Source organism: Tamandua tetradactyla, chromosome 2 (genome assembly GCF_023851605.1).
Source record: "Tamandua tetradactyla isolate mTamTet1 chromosome 2, mTamTet1.pri, whole genome shotgun sequence".
In the NCBI taxonomy this organism is placed as follows: domain Eukaryota; kingdom Metazoa; phylum Chordata; class Mammalia; order Pilosa; family Myrmecophagidae; genus Tamandua; species Tamandua tetradactyla.
The window spans coordinates 191,858,113-191,880,682 of NC_135328.1; the positions used below are offsets into that span (position 1 = coordinate 191,858,113).

A 22,570-nucleotide genomic window follows, 5' to 3' on the forward strand; every position below is an offset into this window, starting at 1 on the left:
TTAACATCTCCAACCCGCCCATTACCTTCACCAGACAGTCCATGGGTACCTTCGGGCCCGACAACCTCCATGCCTGTGCCTTCCTCCACGTTGGATCAAAGTCATTGCAATTCCGAGCACATGTTGGCTTCCTCCTGCCATAGGGGCCTTCATGGGGGTGAGAGTAAGGTTGACCCTTACTTTTCTTCTTTCTGTAGCCAACAGCAAATTAATGCCACAGACATAAGCAGCTGGTTTTGAATAGGCAATGAAGGCTGGTTTTAAGAATAAAAGGTTGGGGGACAGTGGAATCTTCCTCCATCAGAAATTTAGACGGTAAACTAGTCCCTGAGATTTAAGTTCGCTTGTTTCCTGGGGAATCTTGAACGTTCACGTGGGAATGTCGTCACCTGCTCAGTCCTCCAGCAGAAAGAGGGCACTGGCAGGTGTGAGCTGCGCCACTGGCTGTGTTTGTAACATTCTGAATGGTGCCTGAGCCTCAAGTTGGTCCGGCTGATTAAAGGAGAAGGCAGCGGGGTCTGCTCCAGGTGTCAGAAGCCATGGTTCTGGGAAGGCTTTGCCATGGCCTGTCCTCTCTGCCCCAGCCTCATCTTCGACTGTCTGCCTTCAGCTCTATCTGCCTCCTGGGTGACATCAGTATCGAAGGAGAGAACAAGAGAAGGAGGCAGGAAGTGGCAGTCTTTATGAACGTGGTACCAGCAATCTGTGCGGTTCCTGCGCCGTGGTCGGCACGGACTTTGGGGTGGATGTGGCACGTGGGCAGGCGTGAGCGGGCAGGATCTAAAGGAGGTGGCCGCTTAGCTTGGGTGTCTGCAGTAAAGAAGGATCATGGTATGACTGTAAGGGCCTGGCTGACCAACAGATAAACCAGCCCGCAGTGCTCAGAACTGCCTTCCTCACCTCCTTAGAACAGAGCCTTCTCTCCTTTCTGTCTCCCCTGGGTTATACTGGAAGCTCCAAGTATCTTCTCTCTAGACTATTTCCATCCCATTGTTTGCAAAACACTGAGGCTCCCAGAAAGCAAGCTGTGAACTTGCTCTGCTTTGGGGGATGGCATATCCATCTCACCACCCAAGCCTGAAGGGTCCTGAACTCTTGGGAACAGAATGGGTGAACTGTAAATTTAGGGTGGGAAAGCTTCAGTGGTAGAAGCTTGGCAAGAAAGGAGATGGGAGTAGGATACAAGTGTCCAGCTCTGTAGAGGATAGTGCTTTAACCTGGCAGTGTGAATCTTGGAGAAGGGAGCTTTCCCACCAGGCCTCAAACTCACGGCCACACAACCAAGAGGGTGTCCAGTGTCTGGCTTAAGCATGTAATCTGTCCAAATGCCCAGGTTCCCTTGACCGGCAGCTGCACCTGGGGCACCTGGAGGTTTCAATTTCTGACTGTAGAAACATGCTCTACACTCAGCGAGTTTGAAATGGAACCCCCCCCCACCCCACCTTCTCTACTTCCATCACACCACCCTTATCTTCGCAGGTATCCAGGCCCAGGAATTCCCCACCGCCCTCTACCCCTTGCCCTAGGCCTCCATGAGCCCTGGGGATTCTTTCTTTGCCATGTCATCCAAGTCCATTCCCACTACCTCACCTTCGTTCTGGGCTCTGGTTGCCCTGGATGATCACAAAACTTGATAATTCATCTCACGGTAACCAGCCTCCCCCTGAGCAATTCACATCAAATACGCCATTTTCCCACTCAGAATTCTTCAGTGGCTCCCCACTGTTTTCAGGGTCAGACTCAAATCCCTTAGAAGTCTGACCTCTGAAACCTCGCCTTCTTCTCTTTCTTGTCACTCATGCTCCTCTCTCCGTCTCTGGCCTACTGGCAACCCCCAGTTCCATGTCCATGGGGATCACCTTGCTCCCTGGGCTCGTGTCTCTGCCTGAAATGCCATTCCTTGTCTTCATGTGTCAAAATCCTACTATCTCAGAAGGGCTGTGCTAAATACCACCACTTCCCAGCAGCTTTTCATGTTTTTCCTGGCAATATGACAGCTGGACATCCTGGCAGCTGCATCTTTCATTTGACATGTCACTGGCCCCATCACAGTTGAGCAGTTTGCTGCCATGTTCTTGTCCTCACTTGACTGGGAGCGCCTGAGAACAGTGGTCATATCTGATTGCCCTTGACATCTCCTGTGGTACCCAAAGTGGGGCCTTGTACACAATAGGTGTTCAATTAATATTTGCTGTGTGCCCACATGAGGGAATGAATGAGTGGGTTTGTGAATCGTGGGATGTTGAGTGGGAGGGAAATGGATAAGCTCAGGGAACCTGGCTCTAGAACTCCCTTCGATTGTCCAGAGGCTGTTGCTAGCATCCTGAGATTGGCAGGTCTTTTGAATGGAAGTCCTCTCACCAGGCTGTCAACCTGGCCCCAGCCTCTGGTCACCCCCAAAGCCAGGAATCCAAAGGCATGAGTGGGTTCCATCCTCACTGGTACTGAAGCATGCAGAGAACAACAAGCAGGCAGGGCTGGGAGGGTTTCCCTCACCTCTCAACTGCAGACAGGAGAAAACTGACTTCACGTGTATCCGCCGCTCCCTGACAAAACTTCTCCTTAGCTGAGCTGACTGTGCGCATGGTTTTTGTAAAGAGGACTCATGTTGGCAAGTGTCAGAGCATCCTGTCCAGAGCCACCACAGGCTCCATCACCGCTCAGTGGCCTTGGCTGGTAGCCTCCAGCAGGAGGTCCTCGTCGGGGGGTTACTGCTTCCTCTGGCTTGAGAAGGGTTATGGGAAGAGGTTTCTCAGTGGAAATGTCCATGTTGGGGCATAAGTTCCAGTTGAATTTCAGACTGCGCAGCCTTCTCTTACATTCTTTATCGTTTCTGACCATGCATCTACCTTTTATTTAACTTTCTTTGAGTCATTTCTCCATGTGGGGATGAGATTGGGGGAGGGTGGGAGGGGTGCAGGTGGGAGCTCATCTCATCTAGAGTCACCATCCCTGGATCTGAAGCTCAGGGTGGGGTGGTCACTGGGGGCTGTGGATGTTCCACCTCTGGCCTCTGGGGTGGGATGAGGAAACTGGGTGGGATTTTTTGGTGCAGGGTACCTGCCTCTGAGCCCACATGCTCTTGATGAGTTTCACTTGGACTTTGCTCACTGGGGAATTTATCAAAAGCAACTCCCTCCATGGCATACTCAGGAAACCCCAGCCCTCCAGAGCCCCGCAGCCCCCATGGGGCAGCGCCTCACTCTGCCTCTGTGGCCACCTCCCACCCTGAAACTGTGCCCCAGCTGGTGCCTTCCTGTGACTCTCCATCTCTTGTATGTGCTGTTTTTTGTGTTTTTTTTTTGCCTTGTAGTAACTCAGGTTGGTGTGTCCCAAGGGCATAATATGTGTCCAGACCCTGGCATACCCGAAAGGGGCAAAAGACTAGGCTCAGATTTCAGGTAAGATCTTCTTTGGGAATCTTCCAGGTGCATGAAGGGTGGGGTTGCCTGGTTGGGGGCAGGTAAGGGCTGACTTTCCTCGAGATGGAGTAGTGGGTGGTACAATGCAAGAACAGACACTTTCTGGAGACATTCTTTTCTGGTCCATTCCTGGGGACAGTGGCCATGCCTCAGGTGGGACCTGTGGACTAGCAGGGTTTCCCCACAAACCCAGGCCACATAGCACTGCCACCATCAGCCAAGACATGCCAGCAGGCACCTCCTGCCGCTGATAATGCAGGAGACCCAAACACCCTAAGATGGTGCATTTTGTGGAGTTTCTAACTACCAAAGCATCCTCCCATCATCTGTGTATATGAAAGTTTATGGGTATATCATCCACTCACTCTTAGCTGCCCTAATTAGTACTTATCTCCAAGGGTTGCTGTTTTACTCACAGAATCACCTTTCAACTCAATGCTAAAGCCACTAAATTGTCCAAAGGAAAAAAACCCCAACAAAACAAAACAGAAGATGAAGAACAATTGTTCCCATGGAGATTTTAAGTGATAAAACAGTGGAACAGAGATTAAAGCCCAGAAGGAGAAAAAAAATTCAACGTGGTCTTTCTTTGTGAAACCGTGAAGAACTCGGGGTGGGGGCATGAAAGGTCTAGGATTTAAACTCACCCGCTTGCCTTGTCTCTCAGGTTAGGATCCAGCGTCCAGTTCACCTGCAATGAGGGCTATGACCTGCAAGGGTCCAAGCAGATCACCTGTATGAAAGTGAGCGACATGTTTGCAGCCTGGAGCGACCACAGGCCTGTGTGCCGAGGTGAGGGTGCCCTGGAGAAGGGAGGCTGGCCAGCACCCTTGGCTGGGTATGAAGGAAAGAGGCCAGCCCCACGAGACCCGGGCTCTCACCTCGCTCCCTTGCAGTTCCCTGGGCCTGCATGTATTTATTCATTAATTTGCATTCATTTAGCACCTCCTCTGTCTCCAGACCTGTGCTAGGATCAGGGACACAGAGGTGGGGAAGACAGATGTGGTCCCTGCCCTGTGTGGACCTTACGTTCCAACACAAGAGGTGACTATGAAGCAGATCATTAGCTCATAGAACAGTTATCACAATGAAACCTGAACAGAAAGGAGAGTTAACCTTGAATCCCTCCATTATGAAGCATATACATCTCGAAGTCTTGTTCTCAGTGCCCTTGTTTCTCCCCACTCTGCAGTAAGCAGACTCATCACGTCTGCTGAAAGAATGCATTACTCTCAGCTACTCAGCATTGATGTGGACCACCTGTATCAAAAAAGCTTCTCTGTGGGAGTCTCCTAACCCACACCTGGGCCTCTTGTTCTCCAAGGCCTTGCTACCCACATTCTCAGGTCTCACCTGGACCACACTGGGCTGGCTTAAGCCCCAAATCATCCTAAAATATCAAACCTGCATACATTCCTTCACTGGGACAGGATGGCAGCTATCTCGGTAACCAAAAGCCCCTGACCTCGCCCTCCCCAAGGCATTAGCAAAGACAGCCCTAAGCACCAAAGCATTAGGTGGCCTTCGATCTGCTTTGCCCTCTCCTCTTCCATTGCTTGAGCACACAACCAAGACCCAGAGTCTTTGGAGCAAGAGTGAAACTCTGGATTTTATAAACAAAGCCAAGGACTATCCTTTTGAGTGTCCCTTTGAAAAAGAATGCATGTTGTCAACTATAAAGTTACATTCTGGGTCCTTTGTGTCTAAGAAAGAGATTCTCTGCCTGTCTTAAGGCATAGCATCAAGATGATATTCATGTAGAGTGAGATGGGGACAGAAAAAAAGAATTTCAATCATTATTACACTGAAAAAGGAATAAAGAGTGAGCTGAGACCCTCCCCCAGTTTTTATCAATGTGTTAAGTAACCTGGAAGAGGGTTGTAAAGTATCTTTCAAATAAGACTTAGATTTATTTACTGTCACTCAACTTTAAAGTGGGAATGATCCTCAACTTATAATGTACTTTGCATTTCCACTGATTTTTGCATATTGTTTCATGGATTCTACAAAACTATTATTTTTAAAAAGCAAGCAAAAGAAGAATTCTTAGGTACAACTCTTGGCTTTGCCAACAGCTAGACATGGGCCATTTGGCCCTTTACCCATTTTCCCTGGGCCTATTTCCTTGCCTATCATAGAGAACTGTACCTAACTTATCCATCTGCTGTTTAATGTGGAAGTCAAATAAGAGTTGTGAATGTGGAAGCACTTCATGAATTGGCAGGTGCTGGTCAGGAAAACAAATATCCTGTGCTAGAATGCAAAAGCTCTATAGGGCAAGACTTCTGTTTTAATCACTATCTAGCACAAGGCCTGGCACACAGTAGGTGCTCAATAATATGCTGGAAGAATGAGTGAATGAATGAATGATTATTTCATTCATTGCTCAATTACAGGGAGCCGAGACATTTGCTGTATAGAGAGGGACAGAATTATGAGGTTCTTTTGCTCGTGTCATTTCAAAATTCCTTTTTGAGAAGCCAGCATAACAACGTCTTCTGATCTCTGCCCAGCATCTTTTCTTTGGAGAAATGTTGTTCTCTTAGTGATGGTGATTTTTTACATGAATATGCCCAGGGTGAGGAAGGGCTGGTGTTTTGGAAAGAAGTTCCAAAGAAGTTCAAGTAATATGCCCATATTTTTCTACAGACTTGTCATGTGCCCCATTCAAGCTATTTCCAGTGATTTTGACCCCCTGAACTCTGAATTATGCTTTTCTATCTCCACGGGGTCATTAATTCCTCTGCCACTGTTTTGGGGGTAGAGAAGAATCGTGGAGAGCAGAGTCAGGCATAACTGGGTTCAAATCCAAGCGTCATCACTTCTTATTTGTATGTCCAGTTTCTATGCCTCTCTGAATCTCTTTTTTTCCTGCTAAAAGGTAGTGATAATGAAACATTACTTCATGGCCTTCCTGGGAGGTCTAGAGAAGGCAATGAGATCCTCATTTAGAAACGGTCCCAGCGTATCTGAGGCTGACATGCACACGTGTTTATTTTAAACTGGTACTGTTGGGATATAGCTCCCCCAAGCCCCAGGGCAAGCCCTCCGCCCCTAGTGGCTGCCTGTTCTTCTAAGAGCCTGTTTCCTTGCTCTCTTGACCAGTTACATTCCGGCTGCACAGCTTGAGAACCGCATACGTTTTGATCCAAATCACAACTCTGTCCCTATTAGCTGGGTGACCTTGGGTGTATTCCTTCATCTTTTTGAGCTACAAGCCATCATCTCTGAACAGGCAAACAACCCCCTCCACCAACACCTAGTGGTTCTGAAATTAAACCAATCAATTATATTGAGCAACCAGCACCATGTCTGGTAGAGATTAGATTCTCAACACAGGTTATCGTTCTTGCCTTTCTCCCCTCTTTTTTCCTCTCCCCTAGGTCATTGCAAGGGAAAAAGAGGGAAAACAAAGGCTTCTGGGGTTAGGCTAGGATAATCCATCCTGGACTTCCCCAAAAGGGCTGAGATAAATATCAAATTCACAGGTTCTTTTATTTGGGCTTTTATAAAGTTTTCTCTTTTTATATCTTTTGTTTTTAATTAATCAGACTTGCTATTCTAATTGTGATTTTTTTAAGAGAGTTTATTTATGTGAGCCCCAGTTTATGAGAAAGCAAAATGCACAAAACTCTTTAAATTCCAAGGTAGTGCCACAAAGAAGCGGGATACCCAAAGAGCACGTTCTAAGAAGAATTTGCCACTGTACATAATTGTATTATTTTTCCTTTAATGCAGTTAAAATATGATTTGATTTTAAGTATTCATTTTCCACACAATTAGTTCTACTAAAACACAAAGGTTGGAAAATAATAGGTTCTCGGCAAATGTTTGCGGACCACCTGAATGAATCAGTGATGGAAATGAGTGAACAATACAGGACTCTGTCCTCATTTTAGAATTTGAAATTAGGTATTCACTGACCTTCCTTCTTTTTCTCCCACAAGAAGAAATTAGCTTCTCCTTTGGCTCCTAGAAAATCTTGAGTATCAGAGGGATATTGAGAGCAACGTGAACCGCTGTTATATTGATTTTTCTCAGCCCCAGATGGGGGCAGGGAGGTGTGATGTAGGGTTTCTCAGTCTAGTTTTACATATGGAGCCCAGTATTTAAAAATAAAGTTTTGCTGAGGCCCAAAAAATAAAACAGATACAAGTGAACTTCTCTGATTGAAGCAGGGGCAGGGGATTTGGGTTGCCCCCTCCCTTACCACTCTCAGCACCCCCTAAGCTACCTCCAAGGAAGCCCCATTTGGAAACCATGGTACAGTGAAGAGGACCAAATTGACAGTTGGGAGCCCTGGTTTCTTGTGACCCCAAGTTGGTGTCACAAGAGGGAGAACAAGGACTGGGTCCCCTGTCCCAGATGAGATACTTCGGCACTTATTCGCAACATAATAATCAACTCAAAGATAATTAACAACAAATCATTTATTAGTTTTCTCTTGTGGATAAAACTGGTTATTTCTTGGGTATGCTTTTTTTCTTTCTGCTGTTTAGAAGAAAGGCCTTTCTGACGGCCATAACTCGGGACTCAAAGACCCAAGTTCACGCCCCAGCTTTGCTGTAACAATCCATATGGCCCAGGGCAAACCATTGGAATGCTCTGGATCTCCTTCCTCATCTGTGAGATAGGATACAACATGGGAAACGTGGTACAAACTAGACTGCATTAAGTACTATAATAATTGTATGATGATAATAGCTGATTGTCTTCCTTCTTGGTGGCCTACACTGGACCAGCCTCCTGAGTCAAGTCCTTAAGCACTAATGTTTTCCAGAGTTCTGTTTTCTTCTGTTCTCACCTCGCCTTGTTTCTCCCCTCCTCTCCTCCTCTCCTTTTCTTCTCCTCTTCTCTATTTCTTCTCCTTAGATGGTACACTGATTGCACTAGAATACACCTCCCTCTCCTGGCTCCAGCCTGAGCATATCCCAAGCCCCTTATCTATATGTGCTAGTGATAAAGCTCCCATTTATTGAGCTGTTTATATTTGTATAAAGCACTGCACTAGGCATTTTTCATAATTTCTTTATGAGGGAAGTGGCGATAACCTTATTTTGTTTTTAGTTGAAGCTATTGAATGGTCAAGTTAACTTGTACAAGGGCACAAAGCCAATTGGTTGAGCCTGGACTCAAACTCTGACTCCAGAGATTCTATTCTGCTGCTACTTGAAGTTGCAGAGAGCCTTCAGAGCCAATATATTGGGCAAGACCACACAGAATCACTACTCTTCCTCCCTCGTTTTTCAGGAACTTTTAATTTTGACGTCATTTAAAACTTACAGGAAAGTTGTAGGAAATATGCAAAGATTTACCCAGATTTAAACAACTGCTTTTAAAGTGTGTGTGGATGAAAAGGAAGCTGAAAAGGGTTGGCCAGAGAAGTAGAAGCACCAAGTGGCAATATGGTAGCCAAAGAATATGAGTTTCGCAAAGACAGAAGGGTCACTAAGGTCCCATATTTTCTAAAAAGATCAAGAACAATAACAACTGAAAAAGAACCATTGGAGATTTTTAAATGGCTCAATCAAGTGGCGAGTATTTGAAGTTGCCCCAGCAAGGTGTTGGTGAGGAGATTGAACAAAGGCAAGTAAGAGTATTGACCTGGGCTGAAGGTTCAAGTATGGTGATAAACCATGAATCGGTGGGGATGCCACAGTTCTCCATGTGGCTCTAGGCACCCAGGATTAGGAATAGAGAAGGTGGATGGTAGTGTTGATCAAAGGCAGGCATTTCGCCAAACAGATACGAGAGTGTCTGAGGGAGCTGAAGCTGATGAGTGGTTTGCCCCCCTCTCCTTAATTTCTGTTGCTGACCTTGCCTTACTCTTTGCAGAAGAAACAGAAGCCATCTAGCAGCACACAATCTCTAACCAGCCAAATTTTCTTCTACACTCACTGATGAGCGGTTTGAAGGCCAGTCTGGGTAGCAAAAAAAAATGGCCAGTTGGGGGTCAATAGAGAGGAGAAAATGTGGAAGCCTGGGGGCTGAAGGGGTCTATGACGTAGAACAGCAGGTGTATACAGACCAAAGTCCTCCAACTAGGGTGGTAGGAGGTGATGGAAGTAAAGGGATCACAGAATTTAAAATGTCAGAGATGGACATTCTCAGTTCCCAGGATGGCAGTGCCTTGGGTGTGGCATCAGACACGCTTGCCCTTGGGATGGTGAGAGGGCAGGAAGCCACATCTCATGAGGAGGGACTGGCCTTTGAAAGAAGAAGGGTCCATCCTTCTGAGGGAAGAAGATGAACACAGAAGCAAGTAGGATTGTGCATTTGAGTGGTTAGAGATTGTGTGCTGCTAGATGGCTTCTGTTCCTTCCCCAAAGAGTTAAGGCAAGGTCAACAACAGAAATTAAGAAGAGGGGAGACAATAGATAGGGTAAGAGGTCCAAGGAGCTTGAAGAAGGCATGCAGGAATATTTGAGCAAAGCAGAAGACAGAACTTAATAGAATTAAATGTCAAGGTCATTGGGCAATATCTAGGATCCTTTTGAGATGGGTAGGCATGAATTTATAGTGACATCCAACGTCCTACTTATGTGATTTTCTCCAGCAGAGCTCAGCTCTATGGGGTCATGAATTGAGAATGTAGGCAGAGGGATTCATCCATAACTGATGTTTTCTAGGCAACTGGTTAAAGGCAAAAGGGATTTGGGAGCATTTGCAAGAAAATGATCATAATGGTGGACCATGGGACCTAGATTGGGTAAGTACAGAAGAGAAGACAGGAGGGGACCAATGAATAGAAAATCCAAGAAGAGTTTCTATGGGGTTTCAGCAAAGGTTTGTAGAAATAAATAAAGGAGGATAGGAGGCAGAGCACCACTGGAGGGGGCTGCAGAGAAAGCAGTGGCTGGGGGTGGAGGAGACAGGCTTCGATTAAAACAGTAGCTGGAGCAGGAGATTTTGAAAGATATTGCAGCTCCAAGTAGCGACCTGTTTGCCTTAGAATTGATGGTGGGAACTTGGTTCCAGAGGACTTTGCAGAGGGTAGGGAAGGAGGTCAGTGGTAGGAGAAGCAAGGAAAGGCAGCATGTAGCTCTGTGGGTATAAGATTTGGGGAGAAGATAGGAGACCAAAGGTGCTTGCATCTGGAGCATTTCCCTTCCTTGGTGCCAGGTTGCTTTGGTGTCAGATTTTGCTATAGGTCCAGGTGGCATCTCCCTAATGTCTTTTGGGATTCTGTCTTCCATTATATGGTGTAGTGATGTATAGAGGAAGAAGGGGTGGCTGGCTGCAGAGCTTGGGCATAGCGAGTCACAGAGAAGTCTCCCCTGAAAGCTATCTAAAAGAGCAATTGATGGGAAAAGGCAACTGGAAAAACATAATGATGTGTTCATTCATTTATTCAGACATTGTCTGAGCACCCACCATTTGCCAGCTGGTGTGGATTACAGCAATAAGCTATCTGTCTGTTGGTGAGATCTCAGGACCTGGCTGCCTAGGGAGAAATGTATCTCTCTCCAGACTCCCTGACATTGCCCAGTGAGCAGAGGAAAAAAAAATAGGTAGTATTCCATTCTGAACCCCATTTAAAGGTACTCAATGCTAGCTATCTGCAGACTGTAGTGTCATAATTAAACTTTTCTAAGCCCTTAAAGTGGCAAGTGCCTTTTTGACTTATTCCTCTCTACCTTCAGCATGTTTCAACAGATTGCAAATATCACTTAATTCTTAGAAACAAGTACAGGATAAATTGAGTCTGAATCTGAGGGCTTTTGGCAAGGAAAGCCTGACTTTACAGAAGAGATATAAGATGGTCCTGGTGGAGATTTGTAAGGATTTCCTGCAGGGTTAGGGTTCTGAATCCACAGGTCCACTTTGCAAAGGTGGGATGGGATGGTGCCTGGAGTAATCTGACTCTAATTCATTTTGTAGTGTTGTCAGTCTCAAGGGAATGTGGTCTTGGGATTCTGACAGTTCTGGCTTGAATACTGACTATGTCTCAGGCACTGGCCTGAGGTTGCACATCCGTCATCTGATATAATTCCATCCTCACCATAGCTCCATGAAGTCATTTCACCAGCCTCACCATACAGATGAAGAAGCAGTGTCAGAGAGGTTTTAATAACTTACCCCCAACCAGCAAAAGAACTTAAATCCAGGGGCTAAGCTGGTAAACCCCAAAGCCTGCACTCTCTTCAGACTCAGACACAAGGACAATCTGTGAATGAACTGTTTCTCAACCTAGAGTAAAGGAGTGATCAGATGCCCAGGGAGGAGACGGTTCTCCTAGAGATTTGTTCAGACTTGATTCAACCGGTATTTGAGGTCAGGACAGGGAGACGTACATCCTTCAGGCACAGAACTGGAGGGAGTCAAGGAACTTTTTCAAGGATAACTGTGAGAGGAGGGAGTAGTTCTGACCCAACCACCCCTTACAAAATAACTCTCTGACAACCATTGCTGTGTTTTCTCCTAGCTGTTTGCACACTATTTCCTTCACTTGCCTGCAGCCCTTCGGGGAGAAGGAAATGTGTCATAGACATTTTTCTCTTCCCATACTCTGCCTGGCCCATAATAGGCACTCAATAAATGTTGGAATGAGTGAGTGCAGGAAGGAGTGCATGAAATGAGAAGAGATTAAATATGTCCAGGAGCTGTGGAAACTATCGCCCAGACCATTCTAGAAAGGGTTTCCTGGGAAAGGTTTATCATGGCCCTATCTGCACATGGAAAGGAGCCCGAGGATATTTTGCCCTGTCAGAGGAAACCAGTTTTGACACCACTTTCATTTTATATACTTAGGCTTGTAGAATTTGCTCACTTTTTCTTTACTGTTAGGCACTTTGCCTGCAATTAGGATAAATTGCCATGTGGGCAGCAACAGAACAGTCTATAGAACTCTTTATTAAAATAGCTGAGCACTAACAGTGAAGAATGAAGTGGCTAGAACTAAAGAACACGTTTTTAAAGCAGGCAGACACCTAGGTACAATATAGTACCTTAACTGTTATCAATCACTACTTAATCTAATTAGTTTAGAAGCTATTCTAAAGAGCTTAATTAGATTAAGCTGTGATTGATAACACTTTATATCTACTTGAGTAGAGCACTTCTTCTAATTCACCTTGAATCTTTATGATTCCAGTCAGAAGCCAGCATCAGGGATGCGCTGAGGGTGGGGAGGGACCTGGGAAGTGCTTAATGGCCCTGGAATCAGTCCAGGGGCCCAACACTGGGCTGAGCCGGGGGGCCTTGGCAGAGCCCATGGGCATAGACGTTCTGAAACCTGATGGGTGTCCTTGACAAGAACATTCTGGGTTCCACTTCAGAAGGACTGAGAAGTCACAGCAGGAGGAACTGAGGGCTTGTGGGACCTGGAGAGAGGTCAGTGTCCTAGCTGAGCTGAGTTGAGTGCAGGGCAGGCTTAGCTCTTCTGGTGACTGGGAATGCAAATGGGAGAAACACAGCCAAGTGAGCAGAGCAAGGGGTTATGCAGCTCAGCAGGTCTGCAGGTGCCCAAGTGCTCCCTGCCCACTCAGTTTTAGGTCAGCATGAATAGTTCTAGCCTACACCCTGTGGTGGGATCGAGCTGCTTAGTCAAGGTGGGGTCAGGATGGGTGGAGGGTGGAGGGTTGTATTAATCGGGATGTCCAGAGATACAGATTTATTATAATGAATTGACTCATCCAGTTGTGGGGGGCTGGGAAGTCCTAATACTGTAGGACAGTTTGGAGGCTGGAAATTGGGGAGGGCTGATGTTGGACTCTTTCATCCAAGTCTGTTGGGGAGTCAAGGAGTAGTGGAAGGCGTCATCCCAAGGCAGAATTCCTTCTGATTCTTAAAACCCTCAGTTCTCACTTGCAAGAGTTACAACTGACTGGGTGAGGCCCACTCACATTATGGAGGGTATCTCCTTTATCTAAAGTCAACTAATGGTAGATGCTGAATCTATCTAAGAAATACCTCCACAGTAACAAAGCCAGTGTTTGACCAAACAAGTGGGCACCATAACCTAACCAAGTTGACACAGAAAATTAACCATCCAGTGGGTGGGTTGCTTAGCCAGCCTGTAAGAAGTTCCTCATTGCCTATAGCTCATCAGGACAAGGCAGTAGGGACTGCCCCTTCCCCAGTGCTCCAGGAATTCTGACATCCCTTTGAGCCTGCTGAGAACTGGGGGGAAGGTCTCAGGAAGCAAAAAGCTATGCATGGGGTGGGACTGTACAGACTTCAGTCTTTTCTGGGGAGGAGGTGGGAGGTGAGGAGGGGAACTGGACCAAGTTGAGACTAAAAGGCCTCTCTTTCATTTCATCTCTGCAGCTCGGATGTGTGATGCCCACCTTCGAGGCCCCTCAGGCATTATCACCTCCCCCAATTTCCCCATTCAGTATGACAACAATGCACACTGTGTGTGGGTCATCACAGCACTTAACCCCGCCAAGGTAAGGCTTGTGGGGAGAGGGAGGTGGGACCCTACGGGCAGGTCTGGGTTGGGGGCGTTTGGTCTACAAGAGGCTTCAAAGCCAGAATTTGGTTGTAGTAGATTCTCTGTAGACAATTCCTAAAAATAATTTTTATTAAATATCAAGTAGATAAAAAGCTCACTTCTAAAATATAAGTAATATATAAAGAACATCAACACAACAAACATCTGTGTAGCCGTCTCCCAGCTTAAGAAAACAAACTTTCTTTTTTCTGATGCGTGTCCCTCACTGATCTCATTCTGTTCCCTGCACCCTCAGAGGTAACCACGTACCTCAATTTTTATATTATCATTTCTTTGCTTTTCTTCAAAATTAACTCTAATGTGTATATTCCTAAAAGTACATTGTTTAGATGTCAGCATTTAAATTGCATACAAATGTCATGATGTATATATTCTTCAACTTCATTTAAAATTGTGCCTAAGTGTCATTGTATGTAGTTTTGTTCTGTTATATACGTCTCCTCATGTGTTTATTTCCCATTTTTGGTTTTTCTTCTGTCGAATGTTTTTTGCTCTCTCATAAATTTTAGCTTGTTAAAAAAAACCAAGAATAACCTGTCAACGTTTATATTGTAATTATACCAAAACTTTAGATCAATTGGAGAAGAACTGATACCTTTATGATAATGTGTTTTCCAATCCATGAATGTATTATCTCACTATTTGGGGCTTCTTTCATGTCTTTCAAAAACTGCATGCTTTCTTTCCATAACAGGTTCACTTTTAAATATATTTACTCCTAGAAATTTTATATTTGTTGTTACTGTTCTAAATCTTAATTTTTTAAACAGCATTTCCTACCTGCTTCTAGCTTGTGTTTAAAAATGCAATTGATTTTTATTCTTTGATTTTTGTATATAGCAACTCTCTTCCACAATTTATCTGTGAATTCCTTGGGTTTTATTTTACATTGTCTTCACCTTCAAAGAATGAGAGTTTTGTTTCTTCCTTTCCATTCCTTATATCTTTTCTTCTTTCTTTTACTTGCCTCAGTGTTTTGGCTAGATCCTCTACTATAATGTTAAATCATCATAATGACAGCAGGTTCTCTGTCGTTGTTTGATGTTACAATGTTTTTATTGTTTCACCATTAAGTATATTGTTTGCTGAAGAGTTTTTTTTATTTGTTTGTTTGTTTAAAGGTTTATAGATACTCCTTTTTAGGTTGAGGTAGTTGTTTTTTAATCCCAGTTTGCCAGGACATTTTATTGCAAGTAAATGCTGAGTTTTATCAAGTATCTTTTGCTATAATCATATGGTTTTTCTCCTTTATTCTCTTCATGTGGTGAACGCCACTGATTGATTTTTCTAAAGTTAAACCAACCTTGCATTGCTGGGATAAACTTGATAATCTAGTATTATCATTTGCATACATACCTATATTTGATTTGCTAATATTTCTTTTAGTAACTTGCATCTATTTTATTAGTGAGATTGGTCTGTAATTATTTTTTCACGTTGACCTTGCCAGATTTTTGTGTCAAGATGTTACTAGCATCATAAAATTATTCAGAGAATGTTTCCTTGCTTTCTGTCCTTTGAAGTTATTAGTTGGAGTTTGGAATAACTTATACTTTGAAAGTTTAGTGGAACTTTTAGTAAAGCTATCAGTGTCTGGTGTTTTCTTTGTTGGAAGATTTTAATCTATGGATTTAATACATTTAATGAATAAAGGATTATTTAGGCTGATTTGTTATTCTTTAGTCCATTTCACTAAATTTTCAAACTCATTTGTCATAAAGTTGTACATACTCTTATTTTATTTTTAATCCCTGCCCTTGCTGTATTTCTGTTCTGTTTTTCATTTCTAATTTTGAGTCTTCTGTTTTTATCAAGGTTGCCAGTTGCACATTAGTCTTTTCAGGGAATCAACATTTGGCTTTGTTAATACTCCTTTTAATCTAGTTCATCAATTTCTGCTCTTGTCTTTATTATTTCCTCTCTTCTGTTACAATTGGCTTTGCTATTTTGTTATTTTTCTAGATCTTTATTGATGCTTAATTCATTATTTTTCAGTCTTACTTAAGCATCAAAGGCTATAAATTCCCTGTAAGGACTACTTTGGTTACTTTCCTACATATATTTTATATGTAGCGTTTCTGTTATAGTTTAGTTCTGAATATTTTCTAATTTCCTTTATTCTTTCATCTTTCAATCACAGGTTGTTTGGAAATATTTCTTAATTTACATGCAAAGACTTCATCGTGCTATGTTTTGCTACTTATTCTAAAGCTTATGGTCAGAAACTATTGCCTTATTTTATTTTATTTTTATTTTTATTTTTATTTTTTTTGCATGGGCAGGCTCCGGGAATCGAACCTGGGTCTCTGGCATGGCAGGCGAGAATTCCGCCACTGAGCCACCGTTGCACCACCCCATCGCCTTATTTTAATTGTGTGAATTTGTTGAGACATGCATTATAGACCATAAATGGTCATTTCTCTGCATGTACTTGAAAAAAAAAACTGTATTAGAAATTTTTGTATTCTAATAGGTCCATTAGATCAAATTTGTCAATTAAGTTTATATATTTTATACCCTCATTGATTTTTTGTCTTCTTGGCCAATCAAGTACAGAGAGAGGAAAAGTAAAATCTTTCACTATAATGGTAGGTTTTTCTATTATTCCTTGACGTTCTCTATAGTTTTGCTTTGTATAATTTGAGACCGTGTTATTTAGAACATGCAAGTTGGGAATTATGTATCTCCTTGGCAAATTAAACTTTTTAAAGATCACTATGTAATGAATCCCTTTCTCTCTAGTAATATTTTTGACCTTAAAGTTTTTTTCCCTGGTTATTATAACAGCCTTGTTTTCGTCTTTTTCTCACAAATTTGTTTCTTTTCTCTTGCTTCCAGCCTTTCTGCTTCCTCATGTTCTACATGTGTTTTGCTTATGGCTTGATTTTCTTCAACTCTAATATGACAATCTATCTTTTAAATGGAGAGTTTAGAACATTTAAATTATACACATAGATCGTTTAAAGCTTATTCTTTTAAAATTACCCTCAAATACCCTAAAAATATTAATATGTGTACTTAATAAACTCTAACGTTAAATAGTAACATTATACTATTATAATGTATATCATGTGTGTAAACTGTGTATAAATAGCAACTCCTGAAAAGTCAGAGATCTTAGAACATTATAACTTTAATTACCTCATCCCACAGCTCATATATAGGGCATCTATATTTTCGTTTCATCTTACTTTTTCTCACAAGTCACTGTTATTATTGTTTCATAAAGCTAATGTCCATTTCAACTTATATATTTACTGTTTCTTTGTTCACATTCCTTCTTGCATATCAGTCCTTCTCTCTTTGATTACTCTCTTTCTGTCCAAAACACACATTTTAGAATTTATTTTATGTTGATGGCCAGCATCTTTATTTTCCCCTTTCTTGAAAGAACACTGGTGTTCACTGGATATCCTATTCTTGGTCAGTAGTTCTTTTTCTCTGCACTTGGAGATATTACTCCAATGTCTTATGACTTCCACCTTTGCTGCCAGTTTATTCCCATTATTTCGTATGACATGCTCTGGCTGCTTTTATGGTATTTTCCTCCACTTTAGTGTTCTGTAGTTTCACTGTCATACGTCTAGGTGTGGCTGTTTTTGTATTTATCCAGCTTGAGATTCATGAAGCTTCCTGAATCTATAAATTTTGTTTTTCATCAGTTCAAGAAAACTTTTAGCCATTCCACTATATTTTCAACTGCTGCCTCTGCTTCTTTCTCTTTTCTCCTTTTGAAAGTCTGACAAGATATAAATCTGCTCACCCTATCATCTGTGATTCTTAACCTCTCTCATATTTTCTATCTCTCATCCTGTTCACTAATTCTTTATTCAGATGTGTCTAACCTCTGTTAAATCCATTCACTTAAGTTTTTATTTTAAATATTATTCTTCATTTTATGAAGTTGTTTCATTTTCAAATGTCATATTTTAGAGTCTCTAGCCCTAATGATGTTTAGGTCCTCCCTTAATTCATTAAATATATGAAACATTTATTTCACATTCAGTGCCTGCCAATACCACTCTGAAGTCTTTGCAAGCTCGATTCTGTTGTCAGTTGTTTTTCATCTCTTGCTCCCAAAGCTATCATATGTTCTTGGTGTCGTGCTTTTTGACCCTGTAGAAGTAGTCATAAACTTTGCCCGTGGGAATTCTTTGAGACTTGGGTAGAAGGTAGATTCTTCCAAACAGGGTTTGCACTTGCTTCTGCCTGATGCCTAAAGGCATGACCAGTTGGAACCCTCTTCAGACTACACTCTCACACTGAAGATTTTCAAACTGCCCTAGCAAGGTGAGGGCTGCAAACCCTTGTGAGCACTGACTTATAACCGTGGATTTTCAGAGGAAATTTTCTGTTCCCAGTCCACTTGGCATCAAGGTCTGAATTAAGCAATTTTTTTTTTGCCTCCAGGTCCCCACCCTACCTCTTAGTCAGAGAGACGTAGTAGCAGAAGAGAAGGAGGAAATTCTCCTTCCCCAGTTTTAAAAAATGTACACAAGACAAAATCCAATATCGTGCTCTGAGTCATTTCAGGGTTCCATCTTTTGGGTTCACTGTGTTTTGGACTGAGTATTCATTACTAACATGTAAAATTTATTTTTCTCTTTTTCTTTTTAAAATTTTATCCAGCATTTTAAAATTGTTTGGTCAAAGCACCTGGGGTCATAGTGCTAAAAGCACTGGAAGCAGATTTCCTCAGAAAAGATTTTACAAATAAACGGTCACATTTTATCATATCATTTGATGATGAGCCTAGTCAATGGGAAAGCATGCTTCAACTGCATGGGTTTAGGATGGAGGCTAGACCAGAAGGACTTACAATCATGAGACTGCTAAGTTGCTGCCTAGAGAACTCTTTCTTGGATTTATTTGTTTTCCTGCAACCTGAAAGTGGAATATAGAGGGACGTCTAGGTGAGTCCTGAGAATTTTCTGAGAAGCGATTTGATTCTCTGCAGAAGGCCTAGCCTGGTCTGGTGTGTGGAGACCACTCCCCCACTGTCCTGTGGGATGTCATGCCAGCCTGCTTCCTGAAGCCAGCCCCTAAGGGCATACCCTCATAGTCAAGCTGTGCAGAAGAGTGTTCCCAGCATCTCCATATGCTCTTGGTAGCTTCAGGTCCTGCTGAGAGAGCCTAGAACGGCTGCTCAGAGTCCGCCCATCCTGAGGTCAGGTGGGAAGGGTGCCCGGGAGCATCCAGGGTAGCAGGGCAGGTGAGCGTATGGAGACTCAAAGACACTGAAAGCAGCAAAGAAAACAAATGCTCTGTTCCTAATCCTGTTCATGATACTGGCCCACCAGTGGGATACAGCTATGTCCAAGGGCTGCCTCCCCAGTCACAATGGGATATCTCTTTCAGCAAAATGCACCAGCTTTATAACTTCACAATATTTTTTTAAAGATGGCCATTCATTCATTGACTGGAGGTATGGTCTCTGTCCTTCAGTAACATGCACGAACAAGAGACATCAGGCATGTAAACAAAAAACTAGAGTACAACTCATGAAGGTATGCCCAGAGTGCTATGGGAAAACCAAGGAAGGAGCTGCTAACGGAAAGGTCAGGGAAGTTTTTGCAGAGGAGGCAACATTGCAGAAGGGTCTTGAAGGATGAACAGACTTAGAAATCTGGACACATGCATAAGGGCCCTACGAGCAGCTTTTTGGAATTGAATGTAATTCAGCATGCCTGGTGCAAGATGAGGATGGAAAGGTAAGGAGGGTCCAGGTCATGGTGAGGTCTGTACACTTGACAAAGAGGTTTGGGTTTTACCCTGCTAAAGATTTTTTAAGGGTAAAATTGTTAGACGGTTGGTAGTAATAATCGCTAACTCCTACCATCTTCTTATTCTGTGCCAAGCACTGAGAAAGCCCTCTATGTAAATAATTTTATCTCATTTTCTTAGCAGCACAATGAATTAGATTTTGATAGACCCGTCTGATGGATGAAGAAAGTGAATCATGGATAGGTTAAAGGTTAGGAAACTTAGCCATAGCATTTAACTAGTAAGTGGCAGAAGCAGGATTTAAGCCCAGTCTTTCTGGCTCCATCACCCGTGCATTTCAAGAGCTATGCTGTATCACTCAATGGAGCAAGATCTCACAATAGCCAGGCAGGGGTGAGATTGACAGCATTGGGCTTATAGTCTCGGGAAGGCTGAGGGGCACTCTTTCTTCTGAACCTAAGTAATAACTGTTCAGCCTAGTTTTTGAAATATTACTCTGGCAGCAGTGAAGAGGGTTGAAGGATACTAGAGGGAGTGAGACCACTTAGGAAGCTGAAGCAGTTACCAATGTAGGAAAAATGGAGGCAGCAACCATGGCTTTGGAAATACGGAGGAGAGAGATTTCAGAAGCTTTGGGCAATTAAATGGTACTTGGTGGTTGGCTGGGATGTGGCAGAAAGGGGGGGTCTTCTTCCACATTGTATCCCCAGTGTCCAAAACAGTGCCTAGCACATAGTTAGCACTCAATAAATGGTTATTCAATGAGTAAATGAATGAAAATTCAGTGCTTTCTGGCTCAGACAAATGTGAAACTTATAAAGGAAACACCAGAGGAGAGACAAATTTTTCAGGGGTCAAGAAGTACATATTGTACATTTTAAATGCCTGTGGGACATCCAGTGGCATTTGGGTACATTGGTTAGAAACCCTGGGTAAATTTGCTTTCAAGAGGGAGATTTGGATGTTATCTCATCAGCACATGGGCAGGTGTGGAAACCTAGGGAATGAGCAACATTTCTTGGAAAAAGTGAAAAGATTAAGAAGACTGAGAATGGATCTAGGAACATCATCCTAAAGGGCAGATGAAAGGAAGAGTCCAGTGTAAGAGACAAAGGGGCAGCTGTCTGAGAGGTAGGATGAGAACCATCATGCATAATCACAAGGCTCCATGTGGCCGGATTTAACAATGGCAATGCTGACAAAGGTTTTATTGGGTAAGGACTGAAAAGAGAGCATTGGCTTTGCCATGGAAGAAGACCTTTCACTGGAGCTTTGGGAGCAGACACAGATAGGAGTGGGGTGAGAAGTGAATGGTTAGAAGATGAGGTAAAGCATACAGATTGAAGCTTTATGAGAAAGTGAAAGAAGGAGATAAGGCAGTAGCATGTGAGGGAGGTAGAGTAGAGAGAAATTTGGGGGCTACTTCAGGGTGTGTGTTTGTTTATTCAGGATATTGGAAACTTGAATGCTTGTAGACTGAGGGCAGAGGAAGTAAAGGAGAAGATGGTGAGTGAAGGGAGGTCCTGAAGTGAGTGGGGGGAAAATGGAACTAAGAGTACAAGGGTTACCTTTGCAAGGGGGAGGTGAAGAAAGATGCTGGCATGAGTAGGAGTTGTGAATAGAAAGGCTCTGGTGTGAGAATGGCCAAGAACTTTTATCAAGATACCGGCATTATCTGAGCACCATAGGCTCTGCAGCTCTACATTGCAAGAAGGCAAAGCACTCACAGTCTCATTGGGAAAGCAGATTCAAGAATTGTCTCTCCACAATAAACCGGGAAGAAAACACCCCAATCCATCCTTCTGGAAGCTTGAAAGACTAGGGGCAAAGGGAAAAGTAGGCTCAGAGCCTACTCTGACTGCAACCTCTTCACACCCACTTGGATTGGGAAGTCCTTGGAAATGTTCACCCCATCTTGGACATTTGGGCCATCTCAATCCCTGTAGCAGTCCTCCCAAAATAGTATCCCCCAACCATGGTTAATCATTGAAAATGCTTAAGGAGACTCTAAAAACAGATTCCCATGTGCTTTCCCCAAAGACCTGATTTGGTGGATCTGGGGTGAGTCCCAAGAACCTATATTTTTAAATAGCATGCATCCTTGATGGCTCTAAGTAGCCCAGCTTGTATAATAAAGAACAAACTCGTCAGCGAGGCATACAGGGTCTACCCACACCTCTCCCCCTCATGCCACTCCTGCCACACTGAGTTCCTTGTTCATGGACATACCTGGCTCTTTAAGACCAGTGCACATACTAGAATGAGAGGAAAAGGGAGGGGACCTGGAAGGAAGAAGACAAGGAAAGCTCATTTCAAAACTTCAAAGCCAAAGAAGCAGTGTTTTGATTGTTCACTTACTGGAGATTATCAGTGTCACTCTTGTCTTTGTAGACTTGAAGAATTAAGAAATAATTCTCCCAGCAAGTGTTCACCAACTAGTGTAAACATCAGAAGCACATTTATTGGTCCATGTGCTCACTCATTTATTCATTCAGCAAGCATTTTCTCCCACCTTCTCTGTTGTTAGGCCTTACACAACAATGCTGGAGATCAGAGAGTTCTCCCCAGTGTGTCCCAGGGCCCCCTCCTCAGCTTTTGGAGGCTCCAGTGAACCCTATTGAACCTGAATTCTCCACATCCCAATCCTGAATCTTCTCTTCTTTAAAGTTATCTCCATTTCACATCATTTCTTGGCAATCCTCTTCCCCTACAATAGGCTGTAGCTTTGATGACCCCAATACACCCTTCCCTGTTCCTGAAGACAAGCCCTCCCCTCTCCTGCAGGCAGGATTTTGTGCCCCTCATACTTTCCCTCATCCCCATGCTTCTCTGAATTCAGCACTTATCACACTGTCTCATATTTTCTGTTTAGTCGTGTGTCTCCTCCACTAGACTATAAGCTCGGTGAGGGCAATGACAGTGTTTCTCTTAGCTGCCGTTACCCCTGCAGAGCCTAGCACTTGGTAAG

General features: G+C 43.3%; 1 protein-coding gene across 1 annotated transcript in view; it reads left to right on the plus strand.

Annotated features, from left to right (window-relative positions):
* Positions 1-22,570, plus strand: part of CSMD2 (CUB and Sushi multiple domains 2) — a 609,437-nt gene that overhangs the window by 283,118 nt on the left and 303,749 nt on the right. Inside the window, exons 8-10 of the mRNA XM_077150390.1 lie at positions 3,314-3,401; positions 4,090-4,214; positions 13,692-13,813. Of these exons, the coding sequence (XP_077006505.1) occupies positions 3,314-3,401; positions 4,090-4,214; positions 13,692-13,813 (335 nt within the window). The remainder of the gene's footprint in view (positions 1-3,313; positions 3,402-4,089; positions 4,215-13,691; positions 13,814-22,570) is intronic.